The 18662-nt window shown below is 38.7% G+C and overlaps 1 protein-coding gene across 1 annotated transcript in view; it reads right to left on the bottom strand.

Annotated features, from left to right (window-relative positions):
• Positions 1 to 495: 495 nt before the first annotated feature.
• Positions 496 to 18662, bottom strand: part of birc6 (baculoviral IAP repeat containing 6) — a 110636-nt gene continuing 92469 nt past the window's right edge. The window contains 10 exon segments of the mRNA XM_058750046.1: positions 496 to 1338; positions 1340 to 1464; positions 1552 to 1686; positions 8933 to 9121; positions 9637 to 9714; positions 11800 to 11961; positions 13071 to 13288; positions 14391 to 14501; positions 16719 to 16864; positions 18207 to 18423. Coding sequence (XP_058606029.1) covers positions 1287 to 1338; positions 1340 to 1464; positions 1552 to 1686; positions 8933 to 9121; positions 9637 to 9714; positions 11800 to 11961; positions 13071 to 13288; positions 14391 to 14501; positions 16719 to 16864; positions 18207 to 18423 — 1433 coding nt within the window. The 3' untranslated portion in view covers positions 496 to 1286.

Genomic DNA, 18662 nt, shown 5'->3' with positions numbered 1-18662 from the left:
TTTCTATTTTAATTTTTTTTTTTTCCAGTGATGGCAAAGCTGATTTTTCAGCATCATTACTCCAGTCTTCAGTGTCACATTACCCTTTCATGATTAAGAAATCTTCTGTAACCTTATAAATGCATGATCTATTTAATGCATACTTGCTGAACGAATCTTTCTGGAAGTGTACATTTTACATCCAAGCAAAACTTTGGGGCAACTAAATATTGCACTTCTTTGGTATTTAAAATGACTTGACTTAATTTTTACTAAATTAAATATCAATTAAAGTTAAAAATATAAAATTATACTATGATTCTAACTGTCGGATCCATTTGAGACTGTCAAGATTTCCATGCATACATCAAATGTTTCATTCATCTCATTATTTAGCATATTTTCTAGGAACTTTGTCATAATTAAGAGAAAGTGAAAAGATAAAAGTAAACCCTGCTTACGCACACTCACCACAATCTGCCATCTAGAAACCCACATTAATTAGTATTTCCAAGCAAAGTAAAACAGGTTGCATTTATTAAACTTGCACTTAAAAGCAGAGAGAGGGCAAAAATAAAACGTGCTATTGATCAGCCTGAACAAGAGCATCCAGTCAACAGAGTACTTCTGAACGTCCGTTTCAGGCTTTATTATTGAAGTGTACACAAATCTGTAGAAACCAAAAGCACTGTCAGAGGGTCACCAGAGGATCGGGGGAACTCAAGAGTGGGTATGGGCGCGTGTTTGTTACGTTCTTTTAAATAGTTTGCTTAAAGAATGACCAGTATATTCTCACTTACAAACTGTCCTTGCACTAAGAGTCCAAAATAAAAGAAAAAATTAACAAAAAAAAGAGAGAAATTAACATTTGGTAAACATTCTCCACTAAAGGCAGTTCCCTTATATATACTGTGATTTCATCTTTCATTTTGTTTTACATAAACAAGTTTAATAACATATCAATCAGTGGTTATTTAACAATTTGGGAAAATAAAGAAAAAAAAAAAAGCACAAAAAAACTTTATACTCTTTTACAAGTAAATAAAAAGATTTTTTTCTTGTCTCCTTTGTTTTCTTCAGGGCGCAGCAGAGTTCAGCGGTTCGTCTTGTGTGTCGGTGGGTGTAAGCGGATTCGTTTCCTTGTATTTTCTTTGTTTTGACTGTCCTCTCTTTTTATGCTATTACATAATTAGATTCTTACATACAAATATTGACAAAAAGATGGCTTAATCACCAAAGCCATCCAGTCTTTTTTCAATATCAATGGATAGTCAAAGGCGGTGGGCGGGGCTTCGGGGGAGAGGGGATCATAGCTGGCCGTCGCTACAGTGGGCGTCTGGGCTGTCCGCCTGCTTCTGCATCCTGACCAGGCAGCTCTTTCACCATGAGCGAGGTGCTTTTCTCAGAAAACTCCTCCCCGTCCGGCTCCAGGCCTTCAGGACAGGGAAGCTTCAACAACTCTTCTCTGAGCTGAGCTGTGTGCCTCTGCAAAAACACACATGGAATCGCTTTCAAAAACACATCAAACGGCACAATTTCCGGTTGTATGACAGTGAACACACGGTGTTGTACCTTTAGTGCAGCTGCGTGATGAGACATGGTTCGGCCGACTCTCTTATCGCTGCTGTACTGCTGAATATCACAGATCCAGCCCTCGCACTGGGCCATGATCTCCGCTCGCTTCAGATAGAAGTGCCGATGGATCACCTGCACACACACACACACACACACACACACGGTTAGTGCACAAAACACACGCTCTCAGTGTTCTTGGAAAAGCAATTGTGTATCAGTTCCTGCAGAGCCAATAAATCAAACACAAACCTCATATCCTATTTTAGTAGCACTAGAAAACAATCGGCTGATCTTTGGATTGAGACTCCAGTGACCTATTTGATTCATAAAGACCAGATGACCGATCGCACTGCACAGATAACTAGCAGTCATTGCCTGTCCGCGCACGTTAATATGAATAAACTAAGTGACCTTTTCGGTAACAAAGACCATAGGCAGGAAAGAGAAGAACTCAAAGCTCACACAGACACACACACTTCCTAGTAGTACTCCGACTCTGTCTGAAGGCGAGAGCTGAATCACTCGTTCGTTCTGGATTTGGATCAGAGATACTCTTTCTCTCCATCTCAATGTGTTTTCCAAACACGTCATACATTGTACTAAACGGCAGATGTGAGGAGTTGATAATAGCTGTCATACCACCCAGTATCGTTTCTCCAGGCGGGTAAAACTTTTGATGGCCAGCTTGTCCCTAGACACAGTTCAATGTGTCTTATGTGATTCTTATGCAAAATACAACATGACATGCTTTTTAAATGGTTAATTGTAGGCTAGTTTGACTGGCCACAGATTTGGGAAAGCTTTACTTCTGAACCACTTTAAGTCATTAAATGGCTTTCCACTGTATCAACTGCGTTATGACAGCGGTTATTAGTAGGTTTTAAAGTATTTTTCAGAATACTAATTTTATAATGCCACTTTAGCGCTATTTCAAGAATAAAGTCACAATATTACATTAAAGCAAGATTGTCAAATTTGCAAGCCAAAATTGCAAGAATAAAGTTATAGGATTGAGGTTAAAATCATGGTTTGAGAAAAATATAATGTTATGAAAATAAATAAAAGTAAAGTTTTGAGGATAAAGTCATAATGTTTCAAGAACCCATGTTTTCTGTGAATCTGAGAATTCATGTTTTGCACAAAAGGATGTTTTGAATGAAGAATGAAGTTGTAATGCTACAATAATAAATTTGCAATGTTCGCTGAACAAAGCCATAATGTTACGGGAATAAATTCATAAAGTTTTTAGAATAAAGATGTAATATTTTTACAATAACTGATGTTCTGTTTGCTTATTCTTAAAACATTAGGACACTGAAATTTAATAAATTATTTGAAATTTAACTAAATTTGTAAAAAAACAACAACAAAAAAAAAGCTACTATACAGTTACCAAAATTTAATTTTCCCCAAAACAGCTGCCATTTGAAAAAAAAAAAACAGATTAAGCTAAATGAATGCAGAATCATCTTGAAGCTCTAGTGGGAAAACACTCTTACAAACAGCTTTTGGAAAATCCACCTGTTGTGTTTTCACTATCACACAATCTCTCTCAGGATTAAGACATGCACTTTAGCCTGCTTGTAAAAGCGAGACGTTGCACAGCTTAAACTTCTGTGGGGAAAAGACCGAGTGCAGACGAGAGGGATTCAGGAATGAGTGCATGTGATCGATGGTCTTGCCAGTGTTGCCATGGAAACCCCGGCGGCCACTACACATCACTCGCTGGCTCAGAGCTCAACCTCACTGGCCTTATATCTCTCTCTTTTGCTGTCTCGCTTCATCCATCCTTCATAAATCTATCTTTCTCTCAAACATACAAAGGTCACCAGTCACCAGACATGTGACTGTTACAGCCTCTCCCATTAGACCGCATTTGCTTCATATTTATTCAGTTCCCAAAGGAACATCTTTAATGATATTGGAAAGCCAGAGAGAGGTAGAGAGAAATGAAAAAGGGTTAAGAACAGAAATGCCATTTAAAAGAAAATGAACATGAGCACAGCTACCAAGTAAGGTTGTTGTGCAGGAGCAAGTGTGTGTGTGTTTCCTCTCTCTTCTGACGTCAACAGCCCACCACTTATTACCCTACGTGACTGGCTGTGTGTGTGTGTGTGTGTGTGTGTGTGTGTGAGTGAGTGAGAGAGAGGGGGAAAGTGAGATAGCTACTTGTCCTGCTGTTTATTAAATCGCATGTGTGAACCTGTGTGGATGTACTACACTCAAAAATATAAACCTAATGGTGGACGAAGCAAGAGAAATGTTGATTTTAAATACTTAAAAAAATAAAAATTATATATATATATATATACACACACACACACACACACACACAGGGGTGCAACGGTACACATATTTGTACTGAAAATTGTCGGTACAGGTCTTTCGGTTTGGTACACGTTTACAGAACAAATACAGCATTGATTTAACAACTGCATGAGTGGAACTTCTTTGGAAACTTCCAGTTATATATATTGTTACTTTTGATAAGAAAAATTCTCATCTTTCAAATTATGTCCATTTTTGTTTCAGTAAATTCAAACAATAAATGCCATTTTGGCGCTCTTTGATGAGGCGTGACAGATTGTTGTATAAACGCCACCACAGAGCGTGAGTGAGTGTGATCATCCCTTCCTCTTTACTACTAGTTTTAACACAAAATAAACATGAATCTCATGCCTCATGTAATCGCTCAATCAGTGTTTTCAGTAAACCATATTTATATTAGTGCTGGTAAGCGATTAAAAATTTTAATCTAATTACTTACATGATGTGGTGATTAATTAATCTAATTAAGTGCAAATTAATCGCACATCAAATTTGTCAGAGAAATTACTCCCAAAAGATAATGTAAAGTCATTGTTGCGTAAAGCATCAGACAGTACAAAAAGTAGATTCAGCAAGAAATATTTTGTTTGATTCAACAAAACATTCATTTCATATACATATACAAAATTTTTGGTCGGGTGAACTACACATTTAATAATTTCTATTATTATTATCAAGTCACCTTTATTTATATAGCGCTTTTTCAGATGGTGTCAAAGCAGCTTTACAGTATTAAATAGGAAAATATTCATATGGAAATATGCTTTTTTTTCTTTGTTTTCCTCCAATTAATGTTTGTGTTTTGTAGTTTGATGTTGTTTATGGATGTAATGTTAATTTGTGTTTTTTTTGTTACCATGTTGTGATTGTGATACATTGTGTGACCCCCTCGAAAATGAAATGGTACATCTCAAGGGGTTAATCTTAATAAATAAATTCAAATACCAAATTTCTTATAGTTTCTAAATAAGAAACTAAAGCTGTCAGTAGGTGGCAGTAAATGTCTTAATGATTAAGTCATCAAGTCAATTCATTTATTTGATTCGTTAAAATGTCTGATTCATTCAGGAGTGAGGTAAATGGTCCTCTTTATGAATGGTCCATTGAATCATTAGGCTTGTTCGACTTGAAGCGGATCATCACCATCAGACCGTGTGCCATCAAAGTACCGCAAGTGCTATAGAGAGCAGACAGCTCCTTATGCTTTAGAATCGCTCTCGCAGTACTTTGATGTCATACACCAATCGGTCTGTGCAGCGCCGCTTCAAATCCAACAAGCCTAATGGTCCAAACGATTCGTTCAAAACAATGGATTAAGAAAGGAAATGCCGCCGTGTGTTGCTTGGAGACGAACAGTTCTGCTTTGTCTTTATATTTTTGTTGGAAAAATTGAGCAAAACAGACAACTGTGTCTAAAATAACACAATATTAACTTCTTACTGAACTGTTGCACTCTTGTGATACTGCACTTATTGCTCGTGTGATATTGTTTAACTAAATGATGTAAATATGAGAAAAACTCAAACAGGGGCATTTTTGCCCCATATCTTCAATTTTAGGGACATTCTAACTACGTTCTCTAGGCTCCATCACGCAGCGAGTTGCTGCCCTGCATCATATTTGTCAATCAATCAACTGTATGAAATGTCAGATGACCCATGTAGGTCTGGGGCAGGGCAATTGTGTTGAATGCATTAAAAATTTTAGCACGTTATTTTTCACCATAATTAATCTAATTTACGCATTAAATGGACAACCCTAATGTATATAAATAAATTACCAAAATTAATAAAATAAAAATAGTAAAATTAATAAAAAAAATAAAAAACCCTAAAATTAACATTTTTGTGCTAAAAATCTGTGCCTGCCTGCAACATGCTAATGGAAAACTCTAAACTATTGGAATCAACTGTGAGTGGAGTCTCTTCTGTAAGAATGCTGACTATGTGGGGAGTAGGCAGCTCAACTAGTTTTGGCACAGACCCCAAAGGTGTTCATGTGTGAGGCTGTTTAAGATTCTGCTGCACTTGCTTCTGACAAAACCAGCTTCCACCTCCTGTAGATGACGTCACAGGTCTCTCCTACAGCAGCTAAAAGCTAATGTCTGAGGGGACGAGAGAGAGTCTACACACAGCGTCCACACATTTTAATACGTCCTTGACTCCTTGCATGTTCATTTGGACTAGTTTCATTATATACTCAGCAAATAATACTAGAATTCTGCATAATTATGCGGATTCCGTCTGCGTCAATACATAATTCATCAGTGAGTATGAGTCCTGTACGAGTCGGTTGATGCTTGGCCTGGCTCGGTTCTGCCCAAACGACAGCCCTTTATCCCTGTGAACAATGCTTAGGTTGCCATGGCAACAGCCTGTTTAGTGTCCACTGTGGGATACAGAGGTAATGTAGCAGCCTCATAACTGCCTGAGGTGGCGAGGCAGCCGTTAGGCATTACATCAAACTCATGAATACCAGCTGAAATGCCCATACTAGACCTAAGATGACATGGAGCGATGATGCCAGAGTGGCGCCAGGTGGTCTGATCTGGTTTCTTCTAAATGAAAAGCTCCTCCTGATGTGTGACAGTTAGAGAGTCATCTGAGATTACATGAGGTGAACACTCACAAATACACAAGCATGACCCAGAGTTTAATGCATGTTTTTGGTTTGATCGTGGAATCACGAGTAAGTTTGGCAATTAGATGAGTGCACACAGGGCCTAAAATTAACACTCGCCAAGCGCCAAATGAGAGTAAAAATCGACTTTGGCGAGTATATGTAACCGTGTCAGTCGCCAGTTGGCGGGTAAAACTTTTGATGGCCAGCTTGTCCCTAGACACAGTTTTACCATAACTTTTACCTCAGAAGATATTGCTGCTTCATTTCAGAAGATTAACTTTTCCCTTCTTTATTCTTCATAACCCGAGAATATGGCGATACATATCCGTGGTTTCGCCGCCTAAACAGTGCAGTGAAGTTTGAGAGGCTGCGTGTTTGGCTGTACACACACACACCGAGCCACTTTGAGACAGTGCACCAGTAGCTCTTCAACGGACGAAAACACACACAATTGTGTCAAAATACGCGGTTTTGGCGAGTTACCTCGTAAACGTAGTCTTAAATGAGTAATAAAGTCTTAAATGACGGTAAAGAGTTTGGAGAAAATAGGATTTGTGTCAGATCTGCGTCATGTGCATCAGGTTTTAAAGAGACAACACTGCTGAAGTCTGTCGGTGATGTAAATCAAAGAACAAAAGAAAAAGAGAAATCACTCGACTGCTCTAGTCGCTGATTATTAAAGATTAATCTGTATAGTTTATGCATATTCAATTTATAGTTTATGTGAAGATTGTTTTAAAATCACTTAATATTTCATAGCTTATTAAATGTTAAAAAGAATGGCTTTTAATTGTAATGTTGAATGGCTATAATTAATAGGTAAAATTGAGGGAAAATGCATTTAATAGAGACACCAGTAGCAGTATTGGTATCAGTCCTTCATTAATAATAGGCTAATTAGTAAAACGACGCCATTAAAAACATATTTAAAATATACTATATTTGTGTTGCTACATTAAATTGGAGGTTCAATGTGAAATTATGACAATATAAATGATTACTTACAGAAAAATGTGCGATTAATTATTTTTCTAATCGACTGACAAACAGCACTAATGTTAACCTTTTATAGATTTTAGATTTCAGTTGAATTTCTAATTTTATAGGTCCACCCAGAAAGAGATCCAGACAGCCCCCGCCCCCACGGCCCCCTTCAAATTTTCAGTTTGATAATCTGGCCCTCAAATGAAGCTAACTGAATAGCCCTGCTCTAATCCATTAGCGTGTGTTCAGAAAAAAAATATGCACCACATACGCACTGCAAACTGAGTATGTGTGAAACAGGCGTAACACGATGGCCTGCTCCGTTTGCCGAAAACATACAAAAGGACAAGAATCTCAACATTTTTTAGGGACAAAAAAAAGAAAAGAAAAGATAAATCAGTTTGTTGTTTTTTTCTTGCAAGTAAAGGAAAGGACAAATTAAAAACATTGTAAATATGTTTAGTCATCGTAGTAGTAATGACTGCCTGTTTTTGCAAAAAGAGTTTCATGGCCGGTAAAAAAATCTTTTGGCCGGTAAATTTTAAATCACGCCACCGGCCATTGGCAGGTGTGGCAAAAAGTTAGTTTTAGGCCCCGAGTGCACATATTTGGATCATTTCAGCACATTCATGATTCGCATGCCTCATTCAATGACTCAATATCTTCACTCATTTATATTCCGATTCAGGCCGCCCATCCTCCACCTCTCTCTCTCTCTCTTTTCACAGAGTGTATGGATGATTGTTATCTGCTGGTGGGGGCCGTATCAAGGACAAAAGGAAATCAAAAACAAAGAGGGGAGAAGATGAGGGGGTGGAGGGGAACATTATCTATCCGAAAATGATAAAAAAAACAACAACTTAGAATGTGCTGCTAACACAGAGGGCAAAAATAGCCACGGGGCATTATGTATATAAAATTAATAATATTTATAAATACATATATACTGGCTGTCAAAAGTCTGGGGTCAGTAAAAACGTCTCTGAAAAAATGTGTTGAAAAAAATCTGTACAAATGCCTAGTGTCGGAGTCTTTTATGCTCACCGAGGCTATATATATATTTGATCAAAAATGCAGTAAAAAAAGCAATATTTTGAAATAAAATTACAATTGAAAACAGTTTTCTATTTTAATATACTTTAGAATACAGTTTATTCTTGTGAAGGCAAAGCTGAATTTTCAGCAGAAAAAAAAGCTACATTTTCCTTTAAAAATCTTTCTAATATGCTAATTTGGTGCTCAAGAAATATTCCTTATAATTACCCTTATTACGCTGAAAAAAGGTGAGCTGCCTAGTATTTTTGTGAAAGCTGTAATATTTTATTCAGATTTGATTTTCTTCTCTAAATACTTTTTGGGGTCACTGCATATATGTGAACTCAAGAACCTCTGAAACTTTTCATGAGCCAATAAGAGTGTGTATTTGTGATGGGTGATATCTAACCTCTTTAAAGCAGGGTGAAGGGTTGCGGATCTGTTCTAGCATGGCCCACTTGACAGTGGCCTGCCGGATGTTTCCGTCGTACTCTCTGGAGCTCTGCGTTCCACTCGGTGTGCCCCGAGACCGCTCGTAACCTGGTTCGTTGAAGTATGGCTCGGACACCAGGATCAGAGACTGGATTGACACCAGCACCTAAAACACACATACACACAAACGTTTTAGAAAGCCTAGGAGGAATGACACACGGATCAAGTAGAAGAGGTAAAGAGCACACTGGCTCTCACTGACCACAGCACTACCGTCACTGTGCCTAATTTCCATTTATTGATCGGCTGGACACTAACTGTAGTACTAATCAATGGAGACATTTCTATGAACTGCTGGCAGCAGTACATGAGCACGAGCTCGAGGAGAGAGAGGGGCAGAGCCTGATCAGATCAATATCACAGGGGGAAACAGCTCCCCTGCCTATTATTCGGAGAGGTATGATGGAGAGAGGGAGGGAAAGGGGTTGAGATGTGGGAAGATAATTACTGTAAGGAAACCAGGATGAGAATGTTGTAAATGCTCAGCGGTCGATGTGCAGGTGACGGTGATATGACTGAATATTCTCTGAAAGTGATGAAATGAGACTAGGTCTTTTCTGGCATTCCACTGCTTCGGAATTATATAAGAGAGAAACTACAAACGGAAGGGATTTTACTCACCTGTAGAAAGCTAGAGGTCTGAGGGTTCCACTTCTCCTCAGGACGCCCGTGCCAGGTGTTCAGGATACTTAAACACACCTGGTTGTTACAGAATGAATGAGAGAGAGTACGAAGAGATCAGGATATAGAGAAACAAAAAAAAACATTGAACAATTCAACTAAACAAGTCATACGAACATATAAATTAACTTTATTAAAAAAGGGGTATTTTACAAATATTTTTATTGTATAATTTTAATCATTTCTATTTTTTATTGTGTGTGTGATTGTTTATAATTTTGGTCAGTGACCAAAATTATAAACGCAACACTTTTGTTTTTTCCCCCATTTTTCATGAGCTGAACTCAAAGGTCTAAAACATTTTCTATGTATACAAAAGGCCTATTTCTCAAATATTGTTCACAAATCTGTCTAAATCTGTGTTAGTGAGCACTTCTCCTTTGCCGAGATACTCCATCCACCTCACAGGTGTGGCGTATCAAGATGCTGATTAGACAGCATGATTATTGCACAGGTGTGCCTTAGGCTGGCCACAATAAAAGGCCACTCTAAAATGTGCAGTTTTACTGTATTGGGGGGGTCCGGGGGGGATCCGAAAACCAGTCAGTATCTGGTGTGACCACCCATTTGCCTCATGCAGTGCAACACATCTCCTTCACGCAGTGCAACGCATCTCCTTCGCATAGAGTTGATCAGGTTGTTGATTGTGGCCTGTGGAATGTTGGTCCACTCCTCTTCAATGGCTGTGCGAAGTTGCTGGATATTGGCAGGAACTGGAACACGCTGCCGTATATGCCGATCCAGAGCATCCCAAACATGCTCAATGGGTGACGTGTCCGGTGAGTATGCTGGCCATGCAAGAACTGGGATGTTTTCAGCTTCCAGGAATTGTGTACAGATCCTTGCAACATGGGGCCGTGCATTATCATGCTGTAACATGAGGTGATGGTCGTGGATGAATGGGCCTCAGGATCTCGTGACGGTATCTCTGTGCATTCAAAATGCCATCAATAAAATGCACCTGTGTTCGTTGTCCATAACATACGCCTGCCCATACCATAACCCCACCGCCACTATGGGCCACTTGATCCACAACGTTGACGTCAGCAAACCACTCACCCACACGACGCCATACACGCTGTCTGCCATCTGCCCTGTACAGTGAAAACCGGGATTCATCCGTGAAGAGAACACCTCTCCAAAGTGCCAGACGCCATCGAATGTGAGCATTGGCCCACTCAAGTCGGTTACGGTGAAGAACTGCAGTCAGGTCGAGACCCCGATGAGGAAGACGAGCATGCAGATGAGCTTCCCTGAGACGGTTTCTGACAGTTTGTGCAGAAATTCTTTGGTTATGCAAACCGATTGTTGCAGCAGCTGTCCGGGTGGCTGGTCTCAGACAATCTTGGAGGTGTTATGCTTATGGTAGAGAAATGAACATTCAATTCACGGGCAACAGCTCTGGTGGACATTCCTGCAGTCAGCATGCCAATTGCATGCTCCCTCAAAACTTGCGACATCTGTGGCATTGTGCTGTGTGATAAACTGCACATTTTAGAGTGGCCTTTTATTGTGGCCAGCCTAAGGCACACCTGTGCAATAATCCATGCTGTCTAATCAGCATCTTGATATGCCACACCTGTGAGGTGAATGGATTTAGACAGATTTGTGGACAATATTTGAGAGAAATAGGCCTTTTGTGTACATAGAAAAAGTCTTAGATCTTTGAGTTCAGCTCATGAAAAATGTGGGCAAAAACAAAAGTGTTATGCTTATAATTTTGTTCAGTGTATATATATATATATATATATATATATATATATATATATATATATATATATATATATATATATATATATATATGTGTGTGTGTGTGTGTATGTGTGTGCGTGCGTATGTACGTATATATATATATATATATAAAAAATATTTGTAAAATAACCCTTTTATGAATTGAAGAATAACTTGAATAATTAAAAATGTATATGTATGTGTGTATATATATATATATATATATATATATACACATTTTTTTTTTTTAATCTACTGTCTAATTTTCAGTATTTGCATCAGCCACTGAGAAGAGAAAAAAAAAAAAAACTGTATTGGTCCAAACATTTCCTGAATAATTTCCCCAAAATGAAAACATGAAGTGACACTAACCTTGCCATCATTGTAGAGGTTTGGATTGAAGCGGACGCTGTGGCCACCGGTGGTTTCCAGATTAACCAGAGGAGGGGAGTTTGGGTAATCTTGAGGAAAGTAGACGTCAAATTCGAAACAGCCATTGGCATACGGTGTGTCTGCGGGCCCTGTTATCAAAACCTGAGACAAAAACCAAGAAAACCTCCATTCATTCAAAGGCGACAAAACATTGTGTTGAACACCACCATAATGATTGTGTATGTCTAAACCAGGTCTATAGAGGAAGTTTTCCTGATACAGTCAAAGAGATGTATACCGCTTCCCACAGAAGGAGTGAGAAAGAGAGGAAGATTGGAGGACTGTAATGCCATCCAGTGCATCTCCACTGCAGGCAGCAGAGCTGCACTCAGGCGTTAAGACTGTTTTGACATGACCATTCAAACGCAACACTAAACACACACACACACACACACACAAAGCTGTACTCACACACTCTGTGTAGGTTAAATCAGGAAAGCTCAGTTTACTATTAATGTCCATTAAGACTGTATGAAGTGTGGAGGAAGATAAAAAGGCCCGGCTCGGTGTTAAGGGTCAGTGTAAGCAGACGGAGCAGCGAGTGACCAGTCTGACTGGGGCTCCGCCTGTGGTCTGGCCTGCCCGAGACATAAAGCTCAAGCCAGACACACTGACATTTACACACTCAGAGACAAGCCCGGATCAAAAGCACATCTCAAATGTCATTAGGAAGAGTGTGTGCACTCATGTGTGTGTTAGAAACCACAAGACAGCAAGAGACTCCTGGGATTCACAGCGGTTGTTTTGTCATGCAGCAGAAATAGAAAGATTTATGTTGACCCACAGTAAACAGCAAGGCTTAAGACAGTCACGGTCTGCTTTCATATTCAGCACTGAGAAATCAGATTTTCATTGACTGATTCATTTAATTAGTCAATTCACATTATTTGATTCTGTAGTAAAAAATGTAATTAACACATTTAATAAATGAATACATTTAACTTGTTTGAACTGCCACAAGTACAAAAAATATTTTATTTATTTTAAGTTTAACGCAATTAATCATGATCATCCATCTACATTTTGCATTTATTTTTGCGTCATAATTCCACTTTAGAGTTTTAATACGATACATTATTACGGTAAATTTGTGTTCTTACCCTGATTTAAGATGTTTATGCAGCTTAAATTGATCTCTGCTTTACTAATAATTAATAAGCTCTGATAAATTTAAGAGTTTTAATGGAGGGGTCAGAGGTATCAAACCATACCTTCATGATGTCAAGACGTTCTTCATCGCAGCGGACGAACACGCTGGAGGATGAGGAGAGAGGGAGGGAGGTGGAGAGTGTGACAGCCTCCTGTGCTAATCGTCGAGCACGAGCGGCACTGTTGGCATCGCTGGCGTTCTTCACCTGAGACAGGTAATGGTAGTTCACCTTAAACACCAGCTTAGAGTCCTCATCCTCACACACCATCTCAAACGTGTCTGTGGAAGAGAAAACACACAGACAGTTAGTTTTTAGCAGTCACAATGAAATATAAACATCAGACCTACTTAAAAATAAACATTTCATCATATTTCCTCCAGAAAAAAGCCATTCTGTGTATTCTGAAGGATCTGTTCTGTGTGGACCAGTGCAAACCTGTTTACAGTCACGTCAGTTGAGATTACCTCATTCAACTGAGGTCGGGCTAAATCATTTTTGGCAGAACAAAACTCTTGTCATCAATCAGAGCAAAGACAGATGAGAAATGACAACCAGAAAAGCTATTCTTCCAGCAAGATAACACAATCTTCCCCATTTCACTTCATTGTGCTCCTTCAAATTTTTGGTGCACTTAAAGAAAACAAAATCAGCCGAAAGGAAAAACAGCAATTACTATCCATTCATTCCACTATGTATGCAGCACAGAAGCAGAATAAAAGAGAAGAATAGGTTTAGACCAGGGTTTATTTTAGAATATTTTAGATTCCCCTGCATACCATGTGACCAACATTAAAAAAAATATAAACATACAATGAATATGTTGTTAAATACCAACTTAACATCTGAGGGAAAACAATAACATATCAAATGGGTTTGGCTGACAAAAAAAGAAAGAAGGTGAATACTTGGTTTAGATAAACCAATGGAAAGTACTGAATGCACCAATACTAAAGTAAAAATTTGATCATTCTGGCAAGTGATTAAGTAGATTTTCACGTTATGGCCAAAAACCGGCTGATATAAAAATACCATACTATTAACTATTATTACCAGTGTTACTAAATTATTATTACTGTTTTAAAGAATAATTTAAGAGAGACAAAGGCAATCTTAAAAAAAAGAGGAAATTAGCATGTATAGCATGTAACTGAATACATTCAATATCGGCTGATACCGATACTTAAATAGATCTAATATCGGTCGGTAACCAATGTATTATGCATCCCTAAAATGTTCAATTAAAATATTCAATAAAATGTTTAAAATCATTGAACTTGAGTCAAATTTCATTTTAATGATTAAATTATATAATATTCTCTCTTATCCAGTAAAAACTTAAATGGGTCAAGCACTAGCAGAGACATGTAGTTCAGGACTCACCAAACTGTAGTTTTTTCATGGCTGCTGTATATTTCTCCTCCATTGAGCGCAAGATGGACAGCGGTTTGGGCCTTGCTGCTGCCTTCTTAGAACTTTCAGCCATCTTCCTCTCTAAAAAAAGCAGAAGACAGACACATCAAAAAATCCCTTCAAGAGCATGTGCGTTTCAATGTAGACTGAGGGTGTGTTTGAGCAGTTCACATCTTCAATCCTCTCATCCCTGAAAAACCAACACATCCCTACGAGATGCAAAAATAACTTGAATGCCTAGGCCTATATGTAGCTCTGCTATCAGTAAACAAAACATACAGCTAAGAGCGAGCTCATAATTAAAGACTCCCATTGAGATGTGTTTGACTGCAAATTTGTTACTTTGATAAATGAGACGAATCGCAAAAAGTCGTGTTGTTACACAAATGAGTCGCTGCATTTCTGTTCTCTCAATTCAGATTGTTATCGAGAGAGCGTCAGACTAATGACAACGGCACCAGCAGACCGTCACCACTCCAGTGAGACATATCAGACCTGCGGATGGAGGCTGTTAGAGCTACAACACAATTAAACTCCCTATATTTAGGAGCTTTATGGCATTTCTGCCCATTCTGCACTGGTTGCAGACACATGTCCCTCCCTGCACACCCATGCTCCATGTCAGCCAATCAAATTACCTTTGTGCTTAACAGGGCTGATAACAGCTATGCTTTGGATACGAGCCACATAAAATCCCACCGACATCGATAGCTCCATTTACTCTCACCTCGTCACATTAGCGCACGATATTGATGCCAATATCGATATTGAACTACAGGACACCACTTTCGACCAATCAGACACCCTGACTGCGCTGTCTCTGGCACTTTTTAAGAAAAGACGGAGTACTAATTACGCAGTTAAACGGGTTGGCAAGTGTAATGTCTTACTGCTCTTATCATATGGATTTTCCTTATGGATAGTGACAGCTGCATCGATCAGCTTCACCACATTTAACGCCCCTTTCATTCACTCATCACGGAGAGAATGAGAGCATGAGATACCCAAGGGAGGGTGCTGGTTATTATGTGTGGATGTACTAATGTGGTTCTCCAACTTAACACTATTTCCAAACCTTACCTCCTCATGACCACAAGGGTTTCTGCCCAGGAACAAACACTCACTTAGCTTTGTTCTAGAGGACCTCAGAGGGACATATTTGTAAATGTTAATAAACGGATGTGACTCATCTCTAGGCCTCTGAATCCCAGGATTAGGAATTGCCATGGTCACATCCGTTTTTCTGAGGGACTAAACGTTGATCTCACAACATCCCTGACTGAAAATACACCCTATGTGGCTATGACTAAGGGTCAAATTAAAGGTCTAAAAGAATTAGCATGACATAGATTAAGTCTAGTCTGACAAACGAAAGTGCCCTGTAAAGCTGACTCTCCGTTTAAAAATCCTTGGAGGAAACGATCAGGCTTTAGAGAGCCTACCGCCTCTGTGCTGAAGAGCCGTTTCTCTTTGGCTTATTTTGTCAGAGCAAACAGTCACTCCATGTCCCCCGAGGCCCTCAGACAAGCAGGGAGTGTCTTCAGCCTGTGAAATACACACCATCCCTTTTCTAACTGACCACTATACATCCAGCACTGTCCTGCTTTTGCTTCTGTTCTGTTTCAAGTCTCAAGAAATACTGCCCTGCAGAGAGACAGAGCATTAAGAGCTTTTGTGCAAGGGGATTTAGTGTGAAATGTGCTTCAAATGGTGCAGAAACATCCATGGGTCAGATCATTTCAATTTCTATAAACATTATGAAATGACTAGTTAAATGTACAAAAGTCAAAAGTTTGGACAAACTTGACTAGATTCATGATTAAAAAGCTGGTATACTACTCGTTAAATGTTTCATAGGCCCATCAAGTCTGCATTTATTTAATAAAAAATACAGTAGAAGTAATATTATCACAATTAAAAATAACTGTTTTATATTTTAGACTAATTAGACTAATTTTATATTTTAAAATGTAATTTATTCCTGTGGTGAAAAAGCTGAAATCATTTTAATATGCTGATTTGCTGCTCAAGAAAAATTGCTTATCATCAATGTTAAAAAGGAAGCTTTTTATGAAGCTGGTTTATGAAGTTACTCTAAAAACTTAATACTGAATAATTAATTTGTCCAAAGAGTTAATGTGTCCAAATTAGAAATTCATTAAATAACAATGTTAAGCATTTTAATTAAAAAGTTAGTAAAAATGTCCATTTATTATTTAATAAACAGTTTAATAAACAGTTCCTACAGAAAGCATTTTTTGTTTGGGAAAAGCAGACTGTTAAGATGGAAGTTCTCACCGTGGTTGGCCTGCCGTAGGTTGGTGGTGGCAGCATAAACAATCTCTGCAGTCTTCTGGATGTCGGGAACTAGCAGGGTGAGGCCTTCTGGCTCAGGATCAGATGTCTCAGTCTTCATCACCCCTTTACTTTTGTCTTTCTTTGACCTAAGGTGGACACAGAAACATCAGAAATCACATTCCTCTATACACTAACAAATTAATTATGGGTCTGCATGTGAAATGTTTATTTTTCAGTGACTACAACAACGGCAGAGAAAAGACAAGTGCATGCCCTCAAGAACTTCTCAATCTCTCATGTCCCAGCCCTGAAACAAACACAAACACGCTGTCATCCTGAGAGGTGCTAGTACACACTGGATGCATCAAATGAGCAGCAGATTGTGACTTGTCCCAAAGTAAACCATTAAAAACAACATCCAGCTGTCTTGTGGCTAAGCACACGGCCTCACAACATGCATCTTTCATTAAGCAGGAGGAGAGAAAATGAAAGAGACAGACAAATGAAAAAGGGGGCATGTCAAAAACGTCCTTTACCTGTAGGTGACGCACAGGACAATAATTAAGATGGTTCCGTCATTCAAGGGTGCACGCATTTTCAGAGACACTCAGACAGAGCCAACCTTGTGACTTACAGGCAAATGCCATAAACATCTGACTACCCATGAAGACACAGACAGCTGATAACAAATCACAGTCTCACTACTCTACATATCCACCTGAGCTATTATTCAAAGCAATCAGACTCGCTATCTTTACCTAGAAGATAAAAAAAAAAGGTGGAAAAAATCCATAGGTTTATACTGAAGGGACATAAAACATGCTATATAATCTTAAAAAAGAAAATGAATGTATCAATTTATCCAAAATTAATAAATATGTATTTTGAATTAATATTTATACAAATAAGTTAAAACATTAATATAAAAATGTAAATAAAAATAAACAAATGATAGAAATAAAGAATAAAAAAAATATATTTCTAAATTAAAAAAAACTTTTTTGAAAGAAAGAAAGAAAATATTTCTAATGCATAATACATTGCTAAAAATCTAATTCATGATTTATTTTTTTGTGGTGGGTTCAGCGAAAATTCTGGCAAAAACATATATACTGAAAAAGCCAAAGCTAAATTATGGACTAGCGTGGGACGGCAAAAGCTCAGGACAGTTTGAAGGCCACTGGGGATTAGAGGCTTTTCGGGGGCAGCTGAGGAGCACTGACTGATCTAGCAGTCATTTATCACTGTGTGCCACTCCTCTGGTGAAACACTGATTTTGACTTGTGGCTATAGCATCAGGTTACATCTTGTGGGTATAAGTCAGGTTTTTCCATGGAGGTCAGAGACAGTGAGTGTCACAGGGTGGGCATCCATCCATCAGCAGTCACTCTGTCTGTCCTCTATCCATTAGTGTGACTGACCGGTGGACTGAATGTGTGTGTGTGTGTGTGTGTGTGTGTGTGTGTGTGTCTAAAAGGAAGAGCTCACCTGAGGCGGTTGGTGTAGGTGTCCACACAGGTCTTCATTTTGGCCAGTAACATGCCGACAGAGGTCTGACACTCAGTGTGTTCTTCATCCTCCTCTTCCTCTGCAGCATCTCCTGATAGCGGCAAGAGCAGAGGAACCAGGCTGGTGCAGGTGGAGATGGCCCTTAGCAGCTCTAACAGAGCACGATACAGGGGGACGTGACGCGCCATGTCCAAAACTGCAGGAGACAGAGAGAGAGAGAGGGAGACATTACGTACAGAGACAGGACGCTTATAAAAGACAAAGTCGATTACATCTCTTAAATGACAGAAGGACACAAGGGACGATCCACACATACACACACAGTTTCAGTCTCCCAAGGTTAATAACATTTTTAATATAAATGTTTTTAGCAACATCATTGATTTCAAAGATTTAAACAGTTTGAATCCCTGAACAGGACATACAAGCCATTTT

The sequence above is a fragment of the Onychostoma macrolepis genome, chromosome 17 (genome assembly GCF_012432095.1).
Source record: "Onychostoma macrolepis isolate SWU-2019 chromosome 17, ASM1243209v1, whole genome shotgun sequence".
Classification (NCBI taxonomy): Eukaryota; Metazoa; Chordata; class Actinopteri; order Cypriniformes; family Cyprinidae; genus Onychostoma; species Onychostoma macrolepis.
This window is presented reverse-complemented; position numbering and strand designations above follow the sequence as displayed.